The following is a 17,846-nucleotide window of genomic DNA, read 5'->3' as shown; positions in this document are numbered from 1 at the left end:
TGAGTCGCTCACTGCTGATTGGAAGGAAGATCATATGGCTGCAAGGAGTCACGTTCTGAGCGGATGGAAAGGCTAGCTACCGCCCCCTGGCGCTTGGTAGGGTAATGACAGGTAGAAGCGCTAGAGGCGTCCCTGGATGCTGCGTCGGGTACTTCGGAATGAGACAAGAGGCTTTCTGGGGAGGACAATAGAGACGTTGGTCTGGGCTAGAGAGGCTGGAGTGTGGTGGGGAGGAGATCTGTAGACTGAGTGGCTAGAGAGGTCCAAGGTAAGTGGTTGTAGAAATCGGGCCGACCCGGAATACAGAGGAACCAGGACCATGACTTATGCTTATCTCTTCAAGTATATCATCATTGGAGACACAGGTAACCGGCAGGTAGTCCGCCTCCAAGGCCGGGACAGGGTTCTGAAGCTTCCAAATCGGGCCTCGGGGGCGGGGCTCATTTAGAGGGAGGGGGCGGGGCGGCTGGCCAGGGGCGGGGCTCTGGGCTCCCCTCCCTCAGCCCCTGACGCCCGAGTCTGGAGCTGGGCACTGCACCTCCTGGCCGCGTGCCGTCTGGAACGTACTTGCTGGTCTTTCAGGTGTGGGCAAGTCATGTCTCCTCCTGCAGTTTACCGACAAGCGATTCCAGCCTGTTCACGACCTCACAATAGGTAAGTATAGCTACTTGTAACAGCAGAGGTAAAACCCAATTAGTTAAACTGCTGATGTAGCCTTAGTAGCCTTAAGTGTCCAAAGTAAAAAATTACTTCTTACTACTTTAGTCCGAAGTCATGTTAAATGAAGTGAATAATCAAACGCTATAAATAAAATGAATAATTAAAAGCTAACTTTAGAGATGAATGTGAGGTAAGGGCTAGTTGCCATAGTATTTTTTGTTTCTCCTTTTCCTTCAAATTTGACTATTTGTGGAAAACCACACGAAAGCATGACTGCTTATTAAAAAACTCATCTGGTAGCTTGTGGGAAATTAGTACAAAGCTCACATATTTTCAAAGTATTGTCTGCGTGTGTTGGAAAGAAAGAAGCAAGAAAGAAGAAGGAACCATTCTAGTCTTAGAATGAATGAAAAAGCAAATGAAACTAGTAACTTAGGGGGGAAAAAAAAGAGCCAGGTGTTGATGACTCATGACTGTAATACTAGCTACTCAGGAGACTGAGATCTGAGTTCAAAGCCAGCCCAGGCAGGAAAGTCTGTGAGGCTCATCTTCAGTTAACTAACAAAAAGCTCAAACCGGAACTGTGGCTCAAGTTGCAGAGTGATAGCCTTGAGCAAAAAATACTCAGGCACAGTGCCCAGGCCCTGCATTTAAGTCCCAGAACCAACACACAACACACACACACATCTTCCACACATTTGCAATAAGGCATGGACTGCTAGCCTCCAGCTAGACCAAACAAGCAATGTTTACATAGCTAGTTTTCTTGCCATGGAATTGCAGTCTCTCTCTCTCTCTCTCTCTCTCTCTCTCTCTCTCTCTCTCTCTCTCTCTCTCGCTCTCTCTCTCCTTCCTTCCTTCCTTTTGCCTGGGGCTTGAGCTCAGGGCCTGGACATTGTCCCTGAGCTTCTTTTTGCTCAAGGCTAGTACTCCTTCACTTGAGCCACAGAGCCACTTCCAGCTTTTTCTGTTTATGTGGTACTGAGGAATCAAAACCTAGGGCTTCATACATGCTAGGCAGGCACTCTTCCACTAAGCCACATTCCCATCCCTGGAATTGCAGTTTCTGAATAAAACCCCAAGTTGTTGCTCTTACCATACTGCTATGTTCACATCCTACCTGTGGAGTTAGAAAAAGATTTAGAAGATAACATTAAACAGAAAATATTTTTCCCTGTGGTATTAAATAATCACTTAACCCACACTATGAGAGGCACTAATGGAAATGCTTAATAAAACATCATGGAGGCTCTTGAGTAACTTGGAAGCTCCTAGTGAAGGAGATGGGGGCTAAGTTTCTATTGCAAAGACTAGGAGTGGGGAGATGCTGGAAATTAAGAGTGAAAAGGAGTTAGCCAGATAGAGCGGTTTTAGAAATGAAGGGGAAATGACCAGAGCAAGGGAAATAACAAAGGAAGTATCAGGGATGGCAGAGTTGCAGCCACTTTTGGAAATTTTTAAGTAATTTACTGTGGCTGGAGCATGGACTTTGAAGTGGAAAACAGCAAGATATAAAACTAGAGAAAAAAATAGATATCAGATTTTGAAATTCGCAGTGGTTATGGGTAGCCAATGGCAAGCTTTGAAGAGTAGTAGGATGATCACATTTTCCCCACCGTCCAATAGAGCCTGTGTTTCTTTCTTTTTTTTTTGTCGGTCGTGGGGCTTGAACTCTGGGCCTGGGCGCTGTCCCTCAGCTCTTCAGCTCAAGGCGAGCACTCTACCACTTGAGCTACAGCGCCACTCCCGGTTTTCTGGTGGTTTATTGGAGATAGGAGTCTCACAGTCTCTCCTGCCTGGGCTGGCTTTGAACCTCGATCCTCAGATCTCAGCCTCCTGAGTAGCTAGGATTACAGGCGTGAGCCACCAGCGCCCGGCTTTAGCCTGTGTTTCTTTCTGAGTTCACTTCTATGGACCATGGCAGTCAGATTGATAGAAATTATGTGCAAAGTGTAAGCATCTCAGCTAAGGAAAATTTTGTAAAAGGAGAAAAAAGTTATTTTTTTAGTTTCTTGTCTATTGAAATTCTATTGCTATTGTTCAGAAAGAAAAATAAAAAACTTGGTGATTTTTTCAGTAGCTAGTTGCATTTTGATTCTTGATGAAGCAGATGAAATAATGAAAGCTTTGTTGTGTCATTCCATAAACATCTACTGGGCATATCCATATACAGCCAAAAATAGGTACAATATCAATCCTTAGGGCAAGATAGATTAATGATCTTTCTTCAAAATCAGATCCTCATGCTATTTGCAAAGTGAAATAGAAATTATCATTAACAGACATCTCAGTATTTTTAATATGGTGGCTTTATTAAGGATTTTAGTCTGGCATCTTTTGTTTTTTTCTTTGGTGGTCATGGGGCTTGAACTCTGGGCCTGGGAATTGTCTCAGCTCTTCAGCTCAATGCTAGTACTCTACCACTTGAGCTACAGTGCCACTTCCGGTTTTCTGGTGGTTTATTGGAGATAAGAGTCTCATGGACTTTCCTGCCAGGACTGGCAGATCTCAGTCTCCTGAATAGCCAGGATTACAGGTATAAGCCACCAGTGCCTGGCTTGGTCTGGTATCTTCAGAGTAATAAAAAATTCTTGGGGGGCTGGGAAGGTGGCTTAGTGGTAGAGCGCTTGCCTTGCATGCCTGAGGCCCTGGGTTCAATTCCTCAGCACCACATAAGCAAAACGAAAAAAGCTGGAAGTGGCGCTGTGGCTCAATTGGTAGAGTGCTAGCCTTGAGCTGAAGAGCTGAGGGACAGCACCCAGGCCCAGAATTCAGGCCCCACGACTGTATTCCCCCAAAAAATAAACAATAAAAATAAAAGAATTCTTGGTAAACCTAATGCCTAATTCAGATGGTTGGTTTCCAAATTTCTACAAGAGAGGCTATTTTACTAGGAGATTTGATAATTGGTGATTGATAATGAATCATTGGTGTAGAGGACTTATCTCTTGGCTCGGCACTTTTCCTACATGAAGATTTCTAGAATTACAAAAAAAAAATGCTGTTTCATACAATACAGATAACCAAGGGTACCCTGAGACAATGGCAGAAAACATTTAGAAGTTTTTTAGCTGGTACCCTAGCTCACAACTGTAATGAGATCTGAGGATCATGGTTCAAAACTAGCCCAGTCAGGAAAGTCCATGAGATTCTTATCTCCACTAAACTACAAAAAAAAGAAAATAAAAAAAAGAAGAAGCTTGAAGGGGAGCTCAAGTGGTAGACCACTACCCTTGAGTTCAAAAGCTCAGGGACAGCTCCCAGGCCCAGAGTTCAAGCCCTATGACTGGCAATAAAAATAAATAAAAGTTTTTAAATTATAAAATTAAACATTAGTTAAATTTAAGGGTTAACATTGCGAGGTTACATTTCTTAGGGCATTATTATCAAACAGTTATTTTTGATAAGGGGGAAGAGAAAGTGGGGAGGCTAGGCATTAAACCAAGGGCCTGACATTTTTACAAGGCAAGTGCTCTATCACTGAGTTTCATCCCTGCCCTAGAACACAACTTTTTTTGGGGGGGGGGGTCTGGTCGTGGGGCCTGAACTCTGGGCCTGGGCGCTGTCTCTCAGCTCTTCAGCTCAAGGCTAGCACTCTACCACTTGAGCCACAGCGCCACTTCCAGCTTTTTTCGTTTTGCTTATGTGGTGCTGAGGAATCGAACCAGGGCCTCAGAGGCATGCAAGGCAAGTACTCTACCACTGAGCCATCTTCCCAGCCCCTAGAACACAACTTTTTAACTCTAGGAGAGAAATGAATAAATGAAAGGAACACAAAAATAACAGGAGCAAATAGGTAGCAGTATGGGCTTACTGGCATTAAGAACAGACAAGGAATAAGTTAAAGCATCTGAGCAAAAGCATAAACCTCTCATTCAATTGATATGTAGTTCATGAAGCTCATATTCTCTTGGTCTTTACTGGCAGGAGTGGAGTTTGGAGCGCGAATGGTCAACATTGATGGAAAACAAATCAAACTGCAAATCTGGGATACGGTAAGAGAGGACAAAATAATTTAATCAATGATCAAGATCCAAATATCACAGTATAATTTTATGCTACAAAGCATGGTGATACATACCTACAATCCCAACACTCAGTTGACAGAAGCAAGAGGGAGGCGAGAGGATCTTGAGTTTAAAGCCAGCCTACACTACATAATGAGACCCTATCTTAATAATAACAATAAAAAAGGCCATGTCTTCTTTATTTTAAATAGCCCAAAACTTAAATTGTTTGGTTTAAAAAACTAAAATAAAATTAAGGCCAGGCACTGGTGGCTCATGCCTGTAAACCTATCTACTCAGAAGGCTGAGACCTGAGGATCCTAGTTCAAAGCCAGCCTGGGCAGGAAAGGCTGTGAGACTCTTATCTCCAATTAACCACCAGAAGCTGGGCACTGGTAGCTCACACCTATAATCCTAGCTACTCAGGAGGCTGAGATCTGAGGATCACAGTTCAAAGCCAGCCCAGGCAGGAAAGTCCGTAACACTCTTATCCCCAATAAACCACTGGAAAACAAGAAGTGGCATAGTGGCTCAAGTGGTAGAGCACTTGCCTTGAGCTGAGGAGCTGAGGGACAGTGCCCAGGCCCAGAGTTCAAGCCCTATGACCGACCAAAACAAAACAAAACAAATTAACCACCAGAAAACCAGATATGGATCTGTGGTTCCAAGTGGTAGAGTTCTAGCCTTAAGCAAAAGAGCTCAGGTATAGCACCCAAAGATCCTGAGTTCAAGCCCCACAACCAACAAAAAATAAATGAGAGAGAGAGAATCAAACAATTTAAGTTTATTGTGAATGTCCACTTTATACCCATAAACTCTTCCTCTCAGTTTAATTGCCTTTGTGCCAGAAGAATCATTATTGATGTGTGTATATGCCTTAAGGATCTATAAATGGGAATTTTTTTTAACATGACAATCTCCATATTTTGGTGATTTCTCAATATCAATACATACAGACATTCTTAATATCTTTTAACTAGTGACTAGTCATAGAATATATTAAATATATTTATTTAGCCATCCTCTCACTGATGGAAAATTAGGTTCTCATTTTTTTTTTTGTTGGTCGTGGGGCTTGAACTTTTGGCCTGGGCGTTGTCCCTGCACTCTTCAGCTCAAGGTGAGTGCTCTACCATTTGAGCCACAGCACACTTCCGGTTTTCTAGTGGTTTATTGGAGATAAGAGTCTCACAGACTTTCCTGTCTAGGCTGGCTTTGAACCATGATCCTCAAATCTCAGCCTCCTGAGTAGCTAGTATTACAGGCATGAGCCACTGGCGCCATGCTACTGTTTCTCATTTTTGACTATTGCAAAGCTTTATTTGATGTTCTTATTTACCATGTCTTTATGCAAATATATGAAAATTTCTGTAGAATACCAGCCCAGAAATGGGAATTCTATCTCAAAAGTGTGTTTATTTTAAAATTTGATAAATGTAATACTGCCAAAGTTTATCTTGGCTTAGTGTAATTTTGCTTCTAGATAAATTGTTTTTATGTGTATTATCTCGTTTGCTTTATACTTTTCTTTCTCCTGAGGAAAACATCTTAGTCTCTATTATAGTTAAAGGTAGCTAGAAAATAGTTTCTAATATTTAACTAAAATCTCTTCCTGTTTCTGTTTAGTTCTTTTCTTATATACTCTTCTTGCTTTGTACTTATTATTTGACTTTTTCTACTCAGAACTGTGAGTTAAAACCATTATATTTTCAAGGAGCATCCAAGTTATTTTTTCTGTGTTCATTCTCTGTTTGTTTTGTTTTGTTTTGTTGGTCATGGAGCTTGAACTCTGGGCCTGGGAGCTGTCCCTCAGCTCTTCAGCTCAAGGCACGTGCTCTACCACTAGAGCCATAACACCACTTCCAGCTTTTTCTGCTTATGTGGTGCTGAGGAATTGAACCCAGGGCCTCATGCATGCAAGGCAAGCACTCTACCGCTGAGCCACCTTCCCAGCCCTCTATGTTCATTTTCTTCCTTTTTTTCTCCTTATTCCGCTGTTCCCCCCCCCCACCCCACATATAGATATATACATATTAAATGTAATTTCTTGTTGCTCTTTGGCTATTTATTCAAGCCAGTACTGGGGCTTGAACTCAGATCCTTGGCAGTGTCCCTGAGCTTCTTTTGTTCAAGGTTAGCACTTTACCACTTGAGCCACAGTACTACTTCTGTCCTTTTCTGATTATGTGGTACTGAGGAAACAAACCCAGGACTTCATGCATGCTAGGCAAGCACTCTACCACCACTAAGCCACATTCCCAGCTCCCGCATATTATTTTTGTTTTTAAAGAGCTGCTTCATATTCCCTTCTTTTTTGTTGAGGCATTTTTTACTGTGATTCTCAATTAAGTATTTTAACCTACCTCTTATTATCCTATGATTTTAATTTTTTATTCTTTCCAAGTATTGGGATTTGAACTCAGGTCCTTATATTTGCTCAGCTTGCACTCTACTACTTGAGCCAGGCCTCCAGCCCTGCTTCATGACTTGTTGACTTGTTTTTTTTTGTTTGTTTGCTTTTTTTGGGGTCCGGTCATGGGGCCTGAACTCTGGACCTGGGCGCTATCCCTCAGCTCTTCAACTCAAGGCTAGTGCTCTACCACTTGAGCCACAGCGCCACATCCGGCTTTTGTCTTTTTGCTTATGTGGTGCTGAGGAATCGAACCCAGGGCCTCATGCATGCAAGGCAAGTGCTCTACCACTGAACCACCTTCCCAGCCCTCTTTTGTTTTTTTGTGAGTGCTGATGCTAGGGCTTACACTCGGGTCTAGGGCACTGTCCCTTAGCTTTTTTACTCAAGACTAGTGCTCTATCATTTGAGCCATTCCTGTACCAGTTTTTTGCTGGTTAACTGGAAAAGTTTCTTGGATTTATATGCCTGGGCTGGCAGACCAGGACCCTCAGATCTCAGCCACCTGAGTAGCTAGGATTACAGGCATGATCCATTGGTGTCAAGCCTGTTGATTCTTATGAAGTATCAGTCTGGTATTGTTGGAAAAATAACCTTAGAGTTAGTGGAATGGATCTCTCTTTTTATCAATCAAACCTGATTTAGATTATATAGTATAAGAGGTAAGAGAAAAAAACTTAACTTTTTTAGTAAGTACTAAGATGCTAAGTTTAAATTATAGTACTACTGAATAATTTTTGGCAGGTTACTGAACTTGCCCCTTTGAACCTTATTTTTCCATTTTCAAAGAGAAATAACTATCTGTCCCAGGGCTGCTGAAAGAACTAAGTGAGAAACTTTATTGTCTTTTCTGACACTTAACAAATTGTACAAAAAATAGTAAGACTATTGTAGTGTTATTGTTAGTATCTTCACCATTATTGCTATTCTTTTGTGAAAGACTCTTTTATCGTCCTTTATCCTCAATTTAGTTTTCCTGTGTGTAAAACATGAATGGTAAGTTAGGTACTGGTGTCTCACCCTTGTAATCCTAGCTGAGATTAGAAGACTGTAAAGAAAGCAAGCTTGAGCAGAAAGGTCTGCTAGACTCCATCTCTAAAATAACCAGCAACAGGGCTGGGAAGGTGGCTCAGTGGTAGAGCGCTTGCCTTGCATGCATGAGGCCCTGGATTCAATTCCTCAGCACCACATAAGCAAAAAGAAAAAAGCCAGAAGTGGTGCTGTGGCTCAAGTGGTAGAGTTCTAGCCTTGAGCTGAAGAGCTGAGGGACATCGCCCAGGCCCAGAGTTCAGGCCACGACCGGACCAAAAAAAAAAAAAAATTAAAAAAAACAAACAGCAAAGTGTCTGGTTAGATGTATCCATGATGCAAGTGGTAGAACACCAGCTATGAGCAAGCAAGCTGAGTGAGCATTAAGCCTGAGTTTAAGCCTGAATACTGGCATTAAGAAAAAAAAAGAATAGTAATCTTCCAAGCTTTTTGTTGTTGTTTTGATGGTTGTAGGGCTTGAACTCTGGGCCTGGGCACTGTCTCTCAGCTCTTCAGCTCAAGGCTAGCACTCTAACATTTGAACCACAGCGCCACTTCTGGTTTTCTGGTGGTTAATTGGAGATAATAGTCTCATGGATTTTCCTGCCTGGGCTGGCTTTGAACCATGATCCTCAGATCTCAGCCTCCTGAGTGGCTAGGATTATTCATGTTATTTAAAAGATACATTTCCTTCCCTAAATGAATAAAAAACATTTTATCAAGAAAGCACAATACCCAGGTACCAGTGGCTTACACCTGTAATCTTAGCTACTTGAGTTTCAGATCTGAGGATCACAGTTTGAAGGTAGCCAGGGCAGGAGAAAGTTCATGAGACTCTTATGTCCAATTAATCATGTGGAGCTGTGGCTCAAGTGGTAGAGTGCTAGCCTTGAGCAAAAGGAACTCAGTGATAGCACCCAGACCCAGAGTTCAAGCCCTAGGAATGGGGAAAAAAAGAAAAGAAAGAAAAGGAAAGCATAAGAAGCACGTATTTAGGGGAGTTTATTAATTGCTCAGTTATAAATAAAGCAATATTTTGCTCAACTACAAATGAGTTGTATTTTTTATTTTTTATTGTGAAAATACTGTATAGAGGGGTTACAATTACATGGGCAAGATAGTGAGTACATTTCTTATCAAGCATTGTAGCCTCCTCCTGTTTGCCCTTCCCATCCCTTCCCAGCCTCCCCCCTCCCCAATCCTCCCCCCCCCACACCAAAGTTGTAAAGTTCATTTTCGCTATGACAACTTGTACTTCCAAATGAGATTATTGTATGAAAAGTCTTTTATCACTTTCTCTCCTTCCTTCCTTCTTCTTTCTTTTTCTTCCTTTTCTTTCTTTTTTGTGTATGTGCTGGTCCTGGAGCTTGTATACTCAAGGCTTGGGTGCTGTCCCTGAAGTTTTTTGTTGTTGTTGTTGTTGGTCATGGGGCTCGAACTCTGGGCTTGGGCGCTGTCCCTCAGCTCTTCAGCTCAAGGAGAGCGCTCTACTACTTGAGCTACAGCGCCACTTCCAGTTTTCTTGTGGTTTCTTGGAGATAGGACTCTCACAGTCTTTCCTGCCTGTGCTGGTTTTGAACCAAGATCCTCAGATCTCAGTCTCCTGAGTAGCTAGGATTACAGGTGTGAGCCACCAGCGCCCGGGCTTGAGATTTTTTTATTCAAGGGCTAGCTCTACCACCTGAAACACACCTCTACTTTCAGTTTTTTTCCTGGCCCAGGATGGCTTTGAATTATCCTCAGATCTCAGCTTCCTCAGTAGCTAGGATTATTGGTATAAGCCACCAGTGCCAGGATCTTTTCTTTTCCTTTCTTTCTTTTTTTTTTTTTCTGTAATGGTCCTTGTTCCTTATTCCTGTTTTCCTGGCAGGATGTCAGCAGGAGACATTCAGGTAGTCCTGCTATTATCAGAATTCTTCTTCTTCTTTTTTTTAGCAGAATTCTAAAGGCCAATTAGCTTATGCTCAATTTAATGTTTTGTATTTGGTATTCTTTTTGCTTATGTGGTGCTAAGGAATCGAACCCAGGGCCTCATGCATTGCAAGGCAAGCGCTCTACCACTGAGCCACCTTCCCAGCCCTTGTATTTGGTATTCTAAGTTGATCTATTAGAATGAATCTTCTATTTGTCAGGGTACTGTGGCATTCTAAGATAATTTTCATTTTTACATATACAGGAACAAGAACAGGAAGAGTGATGTGATATATTCAATATTTGTAATTGAACACACATGTTTCTAGTTCTCACATAGGTTGGGAAATCTATGCCAAGGTCTTTGATGTTCTTGCTATCTGTAAGATGCTACTGGCATTTAGTGCTGGTTTAATATCTAGTGAAATTAAACATGCAGCAATTTCATGGATAATTTCATAAGGGAAATAGTAACTCAACCGAAATATCAATTACTCTCTCATTAAAAAATATCTACTTTCTGGGCTGGGAAGGTGGCTCAGTGGTAGAGCGCTTGCCTTGCATGCTCCAGACCCTGGGTTCGATTCCCCAGCACCACATAAGCAAAAAGAAAAAAGTCGGAAGTGGCGCTGTGGCTCAAGTGGTAGAGCACTAGCTTTGAGCTGAAGAGCTGAGGGACAGTGCCCAGGCCCAGAGATCAGGCCCCACGACCGGACCCCCCCCCAAAAAAAATATATATATATATCTACTTTCTACTTGAGCTTCTCCCTGGCAGGCAGAGTTCCTTTCCATAACATTCTTACCTGATTGACTTTCTTCCTATAGTTAAGTCCTTTTCTTTGGGTGGTATGTCATTAGGTCACTTGTCTGAAATAACCTAGTTTTATTGGTATTTTGTTGTCATAATGATACAAAAGGCTGGGCAAGAATCCTTCCGTTCTATCACTCGTTCCTACTATCGGGGAGCAGCTGGAGCACTGCTAGTGTACGACATTACCAGGTGAGCTGGTTTCTGTGGAACCTCTTCTCCCTATTCTCTCTGTCAACTGGTTTCAATAACACTGCTAACTAAGGGTGGCCTCTGTTATACTTTTTTGTTTGCATGAAACTTCCTCCATTTCTCCATACATTTGGAATTGCTGTGGACTTTGGAGATAGACTTCTGACCCACCTTCTAAACTTTTCTATTGCAGACGTGAAACCTTTAACCACCTGACCTCATGGTTAGAGGATGCCCGCCAGCACTCCAGCTCTAATATGGTTATCATGCTTATTGGAAATAAGAGGTAATAGTTGATCTTTTTTTTTCCCCTACTGGTTCTAGGGCTTGAACTCAAGACCTGAGAGCTGTGCCTGAGCTTTTTTGCTTAAGGATAGTGATCTACCATTTGAACCACAGCTATGTTTCTTGTTTCTTGATTGTAGAGATAAAAGTTTCATGGTCTTTCTTGCTCCAGCTAGCCCTAAACCTCAATCCTCAGATCTCAGCCTCCTGAAGCTAGGATTACAGGTGTGGCCATTGATGCCTTGATCTTTATAAAGATTACTTACCAGGAGTCATCTAGATACTCTGTGGACATTGGGATTCATTCTTTCTCCCTCCCTCCCTCCCTCCCTCCCATCTTCCCTCCCTCCCTTCCTCCCTTCCTTTCTTCCTTTCCTTCTCTTTCTCTCCTCTGTCTCTCTCCTTCCTTCCTTCCTTCCTTCTCCTTCCTTGCTTCCCTCCCTTCCTTCCTTCCTTCCTTCCTTCCTTCCTTCCTTCCCTCCCTTTCCTTTCCCTTCCCTCCCTTCCTCCCTCTCCTTCCCCTTCCCTCCCTTCCTCCCTCTCCTTCCTTCTTCCCTTCCTCCCTCCCTTCTTTCTTTCTTTCATTCTTTCTTTCTCTCTCTCTTTCTTTCTTTTCTCTGAAAGTTGTTGTTGTACCATTTAAGCCATATCTCTACTCCCAGCTTTTGGCTGGTTAACTGGAGATAAGTGTCTACAATTAAGTTTCCTCTCCAGGCTGGCTTTGAATCAGGATTCTCAGATCTCAGCCTCTTGAGTAGCTAGGATATAGGCGTAAGCTACTGGCATCCCATTTGTGTTTATTTATTGATTGATTGATTCTATTGATTTTTGAAAGCTTCTATGTCAGATACTTGGCCAAACTCTCAGTTTGCAAAATGAAAACAAGTTATGATCTTGCTGTATGGGAGCAATATATAAAATATATAAAATTATAGAATATATAAAATTATTTGTCATTTAAATATAAAGTGACTTATACGAATTAGAAATTGTGAAGGAAAAGCAAAATAACTAGGGTGCTTTCTTTTGATTAAGAGTGATGTGAAGCTAAAGGATGGGCAAGAACTTGCTGAGCAATAAAAAAGGCTTTTAGCTGGGCCCTGGTGGCTCACGCCTGTAATCCTAGCTACTCAGGAGGCTGAGATCTGAGGATCATGGTTCAAAGCCAGCCTGGGCAGGAAAGTCTATGAGACTCTTATTTCCAATTAACCACCAGAAAACCAGAAGTGGTGGTGTGGCTCAAGTGGTAGAGTGCTTTCCTTGAGCTGAAGAGCTGAGGGACAGTGCCCAGGCCCAGAGTTCAAGTCCTAGAACCATCAAAACAACAAAAGTTTGGCTTTTAAAATAGCACCATATAGGGGTAACAAACTGTATCAAAGACTTGAGCTGGAATAAACCTTAGCAACTGTTTTTTTTTTAAATTTAAGTGTACATATGAGGAAAATGATATGAGATGTGGATATATTATGCATATAATGTATTTTCATATTTTTATTCTTATTACTTTCTTTTTGCTGGTACTGGGGCTTGAACTTAGGGCCTGATTGCTGTCCCTGAGCTCTATTGCTAAAGGACAGCACTCTACCACTTGAGTCATAGCTCTACTCTGACTTTTTGGTGATTAATTGGAGATAAGAGTCTCATTGACTTTTTTGCTCAGGCTAGCTTTATTTATTTATTTATTTTGGTCAGGTCATGGGGCCTGAACTCTGGGCCTGGGCCCTGTCCCTCAGCTCTTCAGCTCAAGGCTAGCACTCTACCACTTGAGCCACAGCGCCACTTCCGGCTTTTTTCTTTTTGCTTATGTGGTGCTGAGGAATCGAACCCAGGGCCTCAGGCATGCAAAGCAAGCGCTCTACCACTGAGCCACCTTCCCAGCCCCTCAGGCTAGCTTTAAACCATGATCCTCAGATTTCAGCCTCTTCAGTAGTAAAGATTACAGGCTGAGCCATCAGTGCCTCACTCTATTACTCTTTTTAGTGTGTGTTGTGTGTGTATGCATGTGTGTGTACATGTGTACGCACACATGCATGCTTACATGCCTGCCTGAAACTTGTACTTAGAGCCTCTCACATTGCTTTTTTCCTTCTCACGGCTGGCAGTGTACCACATCTCCAATTCTAGCTTTCTGCTAGATGGAGATAAAAATCTCTTGAATTTGACTCCCTGGACTGTCTTTGAATTATAATCTTAGCCTCCTGGATAGCTACTTGTAAGCCACTGGTTCCTTGATCTGTTGATCTGTTATTCTTTCTGATCTCCCCCTGCCCCCCTTTGCTATCCTTTTTCCACCCTATTAGTCGTCCTTTGCTTTCATGACCTTGTGGGGATTTTTTGTTTGGTTATTATTTGTTTGAAGTTTTTTTGTTTTTTTTTTTGGTCGGTCGTGGGACTTGAACTCTGGGCCTGGGCTGTCCCTCAGCTCTTCAGCTTAAGGCGAGCACTCTACCACTTGAGCTATAGCACCACTTCCGGTTTTCTGGTGGTTTATTGGAGATAGGAGTCTCACGGTCTCTCCCGCCCGGGCTGGCTTTGAACCTCGATCCTCAGATCTCAGCCTCCTGAGTAGCTAGGATTACAGGCGTGCTTCTGTTTGAAGTTTTTGTCTTGAAGGAAACCTGGTATGAACTGAAAAAGGAATGATATAAGATGAATTTGGTGGTCGGCTATATCTCATATCATTTCACAGGCCTAAGTAAGGACTTCCAGTTTTTCTATACATTGAAAGGATCCATCACAGCCATCCCAGGGGACAATGCAGAGGCAGGCAGGCAGGCACAGGAGAAAGATTATTACAAGGTTTATTAGAGGAGCCATATTTCCTCCAGAGGGAGAGAATACATGGTGGCCTCCACTATCTAGGTAGTGGCAGGGTCTGGGGGTAGGAAGTGAGTTAGAGGGGAGCTCAGGTGGATCTGGGTGGAGAGAGGGAGGGGCCAGCTGTTTGGTGGGAACCCCAGGGCAGGGAGGAGCTCAGATCTGGGTGCAGCTGAAAACCAAAGGTGGCCATAATGCTAACATACATAGTGGAAGCATTTATAAAGTTTTTCTTTTGTTATGGTAGTGGCAGTGTTGTGGGTTTTTTTTTTTTTGTTATTTTGTTTTGTTTTGGTCACTTGTGGGACTTGAACTCAGGACCTGGGCCCTGTCCCTGAGCCTCTTAGAGCTCTAGCACTTGAGCCACAGCACCACTTCTGGTTTTTGAGTGGTTAACTATAGATAAGAGTCTTATGAGTACCTTTCTGCCCAGATGGGCTTCGAACCAGGAGTCTCAGATCCCAGCTTCCTGAGTAGCTAGGAGCCACCGGAACCCAGTGGCAGTGGTTTTTACATTGTTTTATTTTTGTTTTGCTGTGCTAAGAACTGAATACCAGACCTCTTGTGTGGTAGGCAAGGATTCTACAACTCAGCTATATCCAGTCCTTCATTTAAGTGAACAAGTGACTTGATCAGATTTGAAGCTAGCCTGGGCAGGAAAATCTGTGGGCTTGAGCTCAGGGCCCGAGCCCTGTCCCTGAGCTTCTTTTTTGCTCAAGGCTAGTGCTCTACCACTTAAGCCACAGCTCTAGTTCCAGCTTTTTTGGTAGTTTCTTTTTCTTTTTTTTTTTTTTGTCAGTCATGGAGCTTGAATTCTGGGCCTGGGCACTGTCCCTCAGCTCTTCAGCTCAAGGCTAGCACTCTACCACTTGAGCCACAGCACCACTTTCTGGTTTTCTGAGTGAGTAGTTAATTATAGATAAGAGTCTTATGGACTTTCCTGCCCGGGCTGGCTTTGAACCACAATCCTCAGATCTTAGCCTCCTGAATAGCTAGGATTACAGGTGTGAGCTACCAGTGCGTGGCTTTTGATAGTTTTAGTGGAGGTAAAGGTCTCACAGACTTTCTAGCCTAGGCTGGCTTTGAACTACAATCTTCAGATCTCAGCCTCCTGAGTACCTAGGATTACAGGTGTGAGCCACCAGCATCTGGCTTCTGTGAAACTCTTATTTCTAATTAATACCAAAAAAGGTGAAAGTAGAGCTGCTCTTCAAGGAGTAGTGCAAAAAAGCTCAGACACATTGCCCTTGCTCCAAGTTCAAGGCCAGTATCAGCACCAAAAGAGAAAGAGACAGAGACTGAGAGAGAGACCGAGAGAGAGAGAGAAAGAGGAAGGAAGGAAGGAAGGAAGGAAGGAAGGAAGGAAAATAGTTTATACAGGAGAATAGGATTTAGTATCTTCTTTATGAATTAACTCATGGTTGAAACTATCATGAGATACTTTTAGAACTAGAGTCCTTCTTTCACTTTTATCTTATTTTAGTTTTCTTCTTAATCTCTTGCAGCGACCTAGAATCTCGCAGGGATGTGAAGCGAGAGGAAGGAGAGGCCTTTGCTCGGGAGCATGGACTTATATTCATGGAAACTTCTGCTAAAACGGCCTGCAATGTTGAAGAGGTACTACTTGAAAAAGAATGGGGAAAGTTTCACACAGATCACATCATTCATTATCTTTGTCCTTTTATTCAGAATGAGTAAAGAAAGGAATTGTTTCATTTTCCATTTTCTTTGACTACTGAATCTTGAGGTTTTACTATTTTTTTTTTTTTTTGCCATTGTGGGATGTGAACTCAGGCCTTGAGGCCTTGTGCTACACCTCCAACCTCTGATATTTTACTTTTGCTTTGAGTAACTTTAATTGGTAAGTGTGGATTAGATACCACTATTACTTATATGTTACTTTAGTTAGCTACTATAAGTTCCTAGGCCTGTGTTGGCTTTATCTGTCTTCACTATCTAATAGAGAAGAGTGTATATTTGTTCTATTTGCAGATGGTGCCAACCTAGAAATCCTAGGAGAACTTGGGTCTTCCATTTCCTCCCCCCCCTTTTTTTAAAAATTGAGGTAGATCTCAATTGTGTAACATAGGCTAGCCTTGGATGGGTGATATCATCCTACCTTATCTGAGTGCTGGTAATGTTAGGATACAAGTGTTTATAAGTTTACCCACTTTTTTTTTCTTTTTGTCTTTGACCCTTTTTTTTGGGGGGGTGTTGGTCGTGGGGCTTGAACTCTGGGCCTGGGCGCTGTCCTTCAGCTCAAGGCTAGCGCTCTACCACTTGAGCTACAGTGCCATTTCTGGTTTTCTGGTGGTTTATTGGAGATACGAGTTTCATGGACTTTCCTTCCCTGGGCTGGCTTTGAACCATGATCCTCAGATCTCAGCCTCCTGAGTAGCTAGGATTACAGGTGTGAGCCACCAGCAACTGGCCTTGTCTTTGACCTTTTTTGATCAAGGCTATTACTCTACCACTCGAACCACAGCTCACTTCTGGCTTTTTGATGGCTTATTGAATCTTATGGACTTTCCTGCCTGGCTGGCTTTGAACTGCAATCCTCAGATCTCAGCCTCCTGAGTAGTTAGGATTACAGATATTGAGCCACTGGTGGGTGCCAGGTCCTTTTTTTGTTTTGAATCTTGTTTTTGCTTTGAGAAGGATCTTGCTTTGGAGCCCAGGCTGCCTTTGAACTCTTCATTTTGTCTTTGTCTCTGAAGTCCTAGGATAATAGGCATGTACCATTCCTGCTTCTGTTCAGTGGCTTTTACAGAGACATCTAAGGAACTATCTACATTTTAACTCTTCTGCTAGTTCACCTTGGAAATCTCAATCATATTTGTATTCTCTTTCCCTCATTTCTCTGTCTAAGCTTAAGAGTGACAAATGATTTATGTCTTCTTTAGGCCTTCATTAATACAGCCAAAGAAATATATAGGAAGATCCAGCAGGGTTTGTTTGATGTCCACAATGAGGTGAGAAAATTGGAAGTGGAGTACTGGCAGTTAACTGTGTTTTTTCTGAACAGGATCGGAACATTCCTAGCATGTAAGGTATTTCCCATCTAAAATCACACCAATTGTAGCTTTGCCAGTTTAAGCTTATAGGTGTTTGTTGTTTGCTTCTAATATACTCACATAGAAGTATGTCATCATTTTCTCTCTCTTAAAGAGATTATTAGCTGGTTACCTAAAAGACTTAAGACAGTTTGGGAGTTTTTCTTCTCAGCCTCAGTTTCTTACAAATCCAGAGTAATTCTAAGAATTACAGAGATGTAATTCTTAATGCCCAAGAGGGCAATTTCTATAAAGCATATATGAGGACAAAACAAAAATCATATGCTAATATGCTGCTTCTACTCTTTTGGCTCCTACTATTCTTGCCTAATCACATCTTATTTCTGTACATACCTATGAAACAAATATAGCAATATACTAAAAATGGGTACAAGAACTTCTAGTCCACTGTGTTTCTTTCTTTTTTTTTTTTTGTCAGTCATGAGGCTTGAACTCCGGGCCTGGGCACCTGTCCCTGCGCTCTTCAGCTCAAGGCAAGCAATCTACCGCTTGAGCCACAGAGCCACTTCTGGTTTTCTAGTAGTTTATTGGAGATAAGAGTCTCACAGACTTTCCTGCCCGGGCTGGTTTTGAACTGCAATCCTAAGATCTCAGCCTTCTGAGTAGCTAGGATTATAGGCGTGAGCCACTGTCGTCCGGCTCACTGTTTTTCT

At 42.4% G+C, this 17,846-nt stretch overlaps 1 protein-coding gene across 2 annotated transcripts in view; it reads left to right on the top strand.

The window, feature by feature from the left end:
• Positions 1-111: 111 nt before the first annotated feature.
• Rab2b (RAB2B, member RAS oncogene family) overlaps positions 112-17,846 on the top strand; it is a 19,929-nt gene continuing 2,194 nt past the window's right edge. The window contains exons 1-7 of one of the 2 annotated variants that reach the window (XM_013029701.1): positions 112-268; positions 583-654; positions 4,588-4,655; positions 10,935-11,017; positions 11,211-11,303; positions 15,625-15,736; positions 17,023-17,091. In XM_013029701.1, coding sequence (XP_012885155.1) covers positions 4,608-4,655; positions 10,935-11,017; positions 11,211-11,303; positions 15,625-15,736; positions 17,023-17,091 — 405 coding nt within the window. In that variant the 5' untranslated portion in view covers positions 112-268; positions 583-654; positions 4,588-4,607. Of the gene's footprint in view, positions 366-582; positions 655-4,587; positions 4,656-10,934; positions 11,018-11,210; positions 11,304-15,624; positions 15,737-17,022; positions 17,092-17,846 lie in introns of both variants that reach the window. The other variant, XM_013029700.1, reaches the window with a different exon arrangement.

The sequence above is a fragment of the Dipodomys ordii genome, unplaced genomic scaffold, assembly GCF_000151885.1.
Source record: "Dipodomys ordii isolate 6190 unplaced genomic scaffold, Dord_2.0 Scaffold121, whole genome shotgun sequence".
NCBI classification, from domain to species: domain Eukaryota; kingdom Metazoa; phylum Chordata; class Mammalia; order Rodentia; family Heteromyidae; genus Dipodomys; species Dipodomys ordii.
The sequence above is the reverse complement of the archived record's forward strand: the minus strand, read 5'-3'. Positions and strand labels throughout refer to the sequence as shown.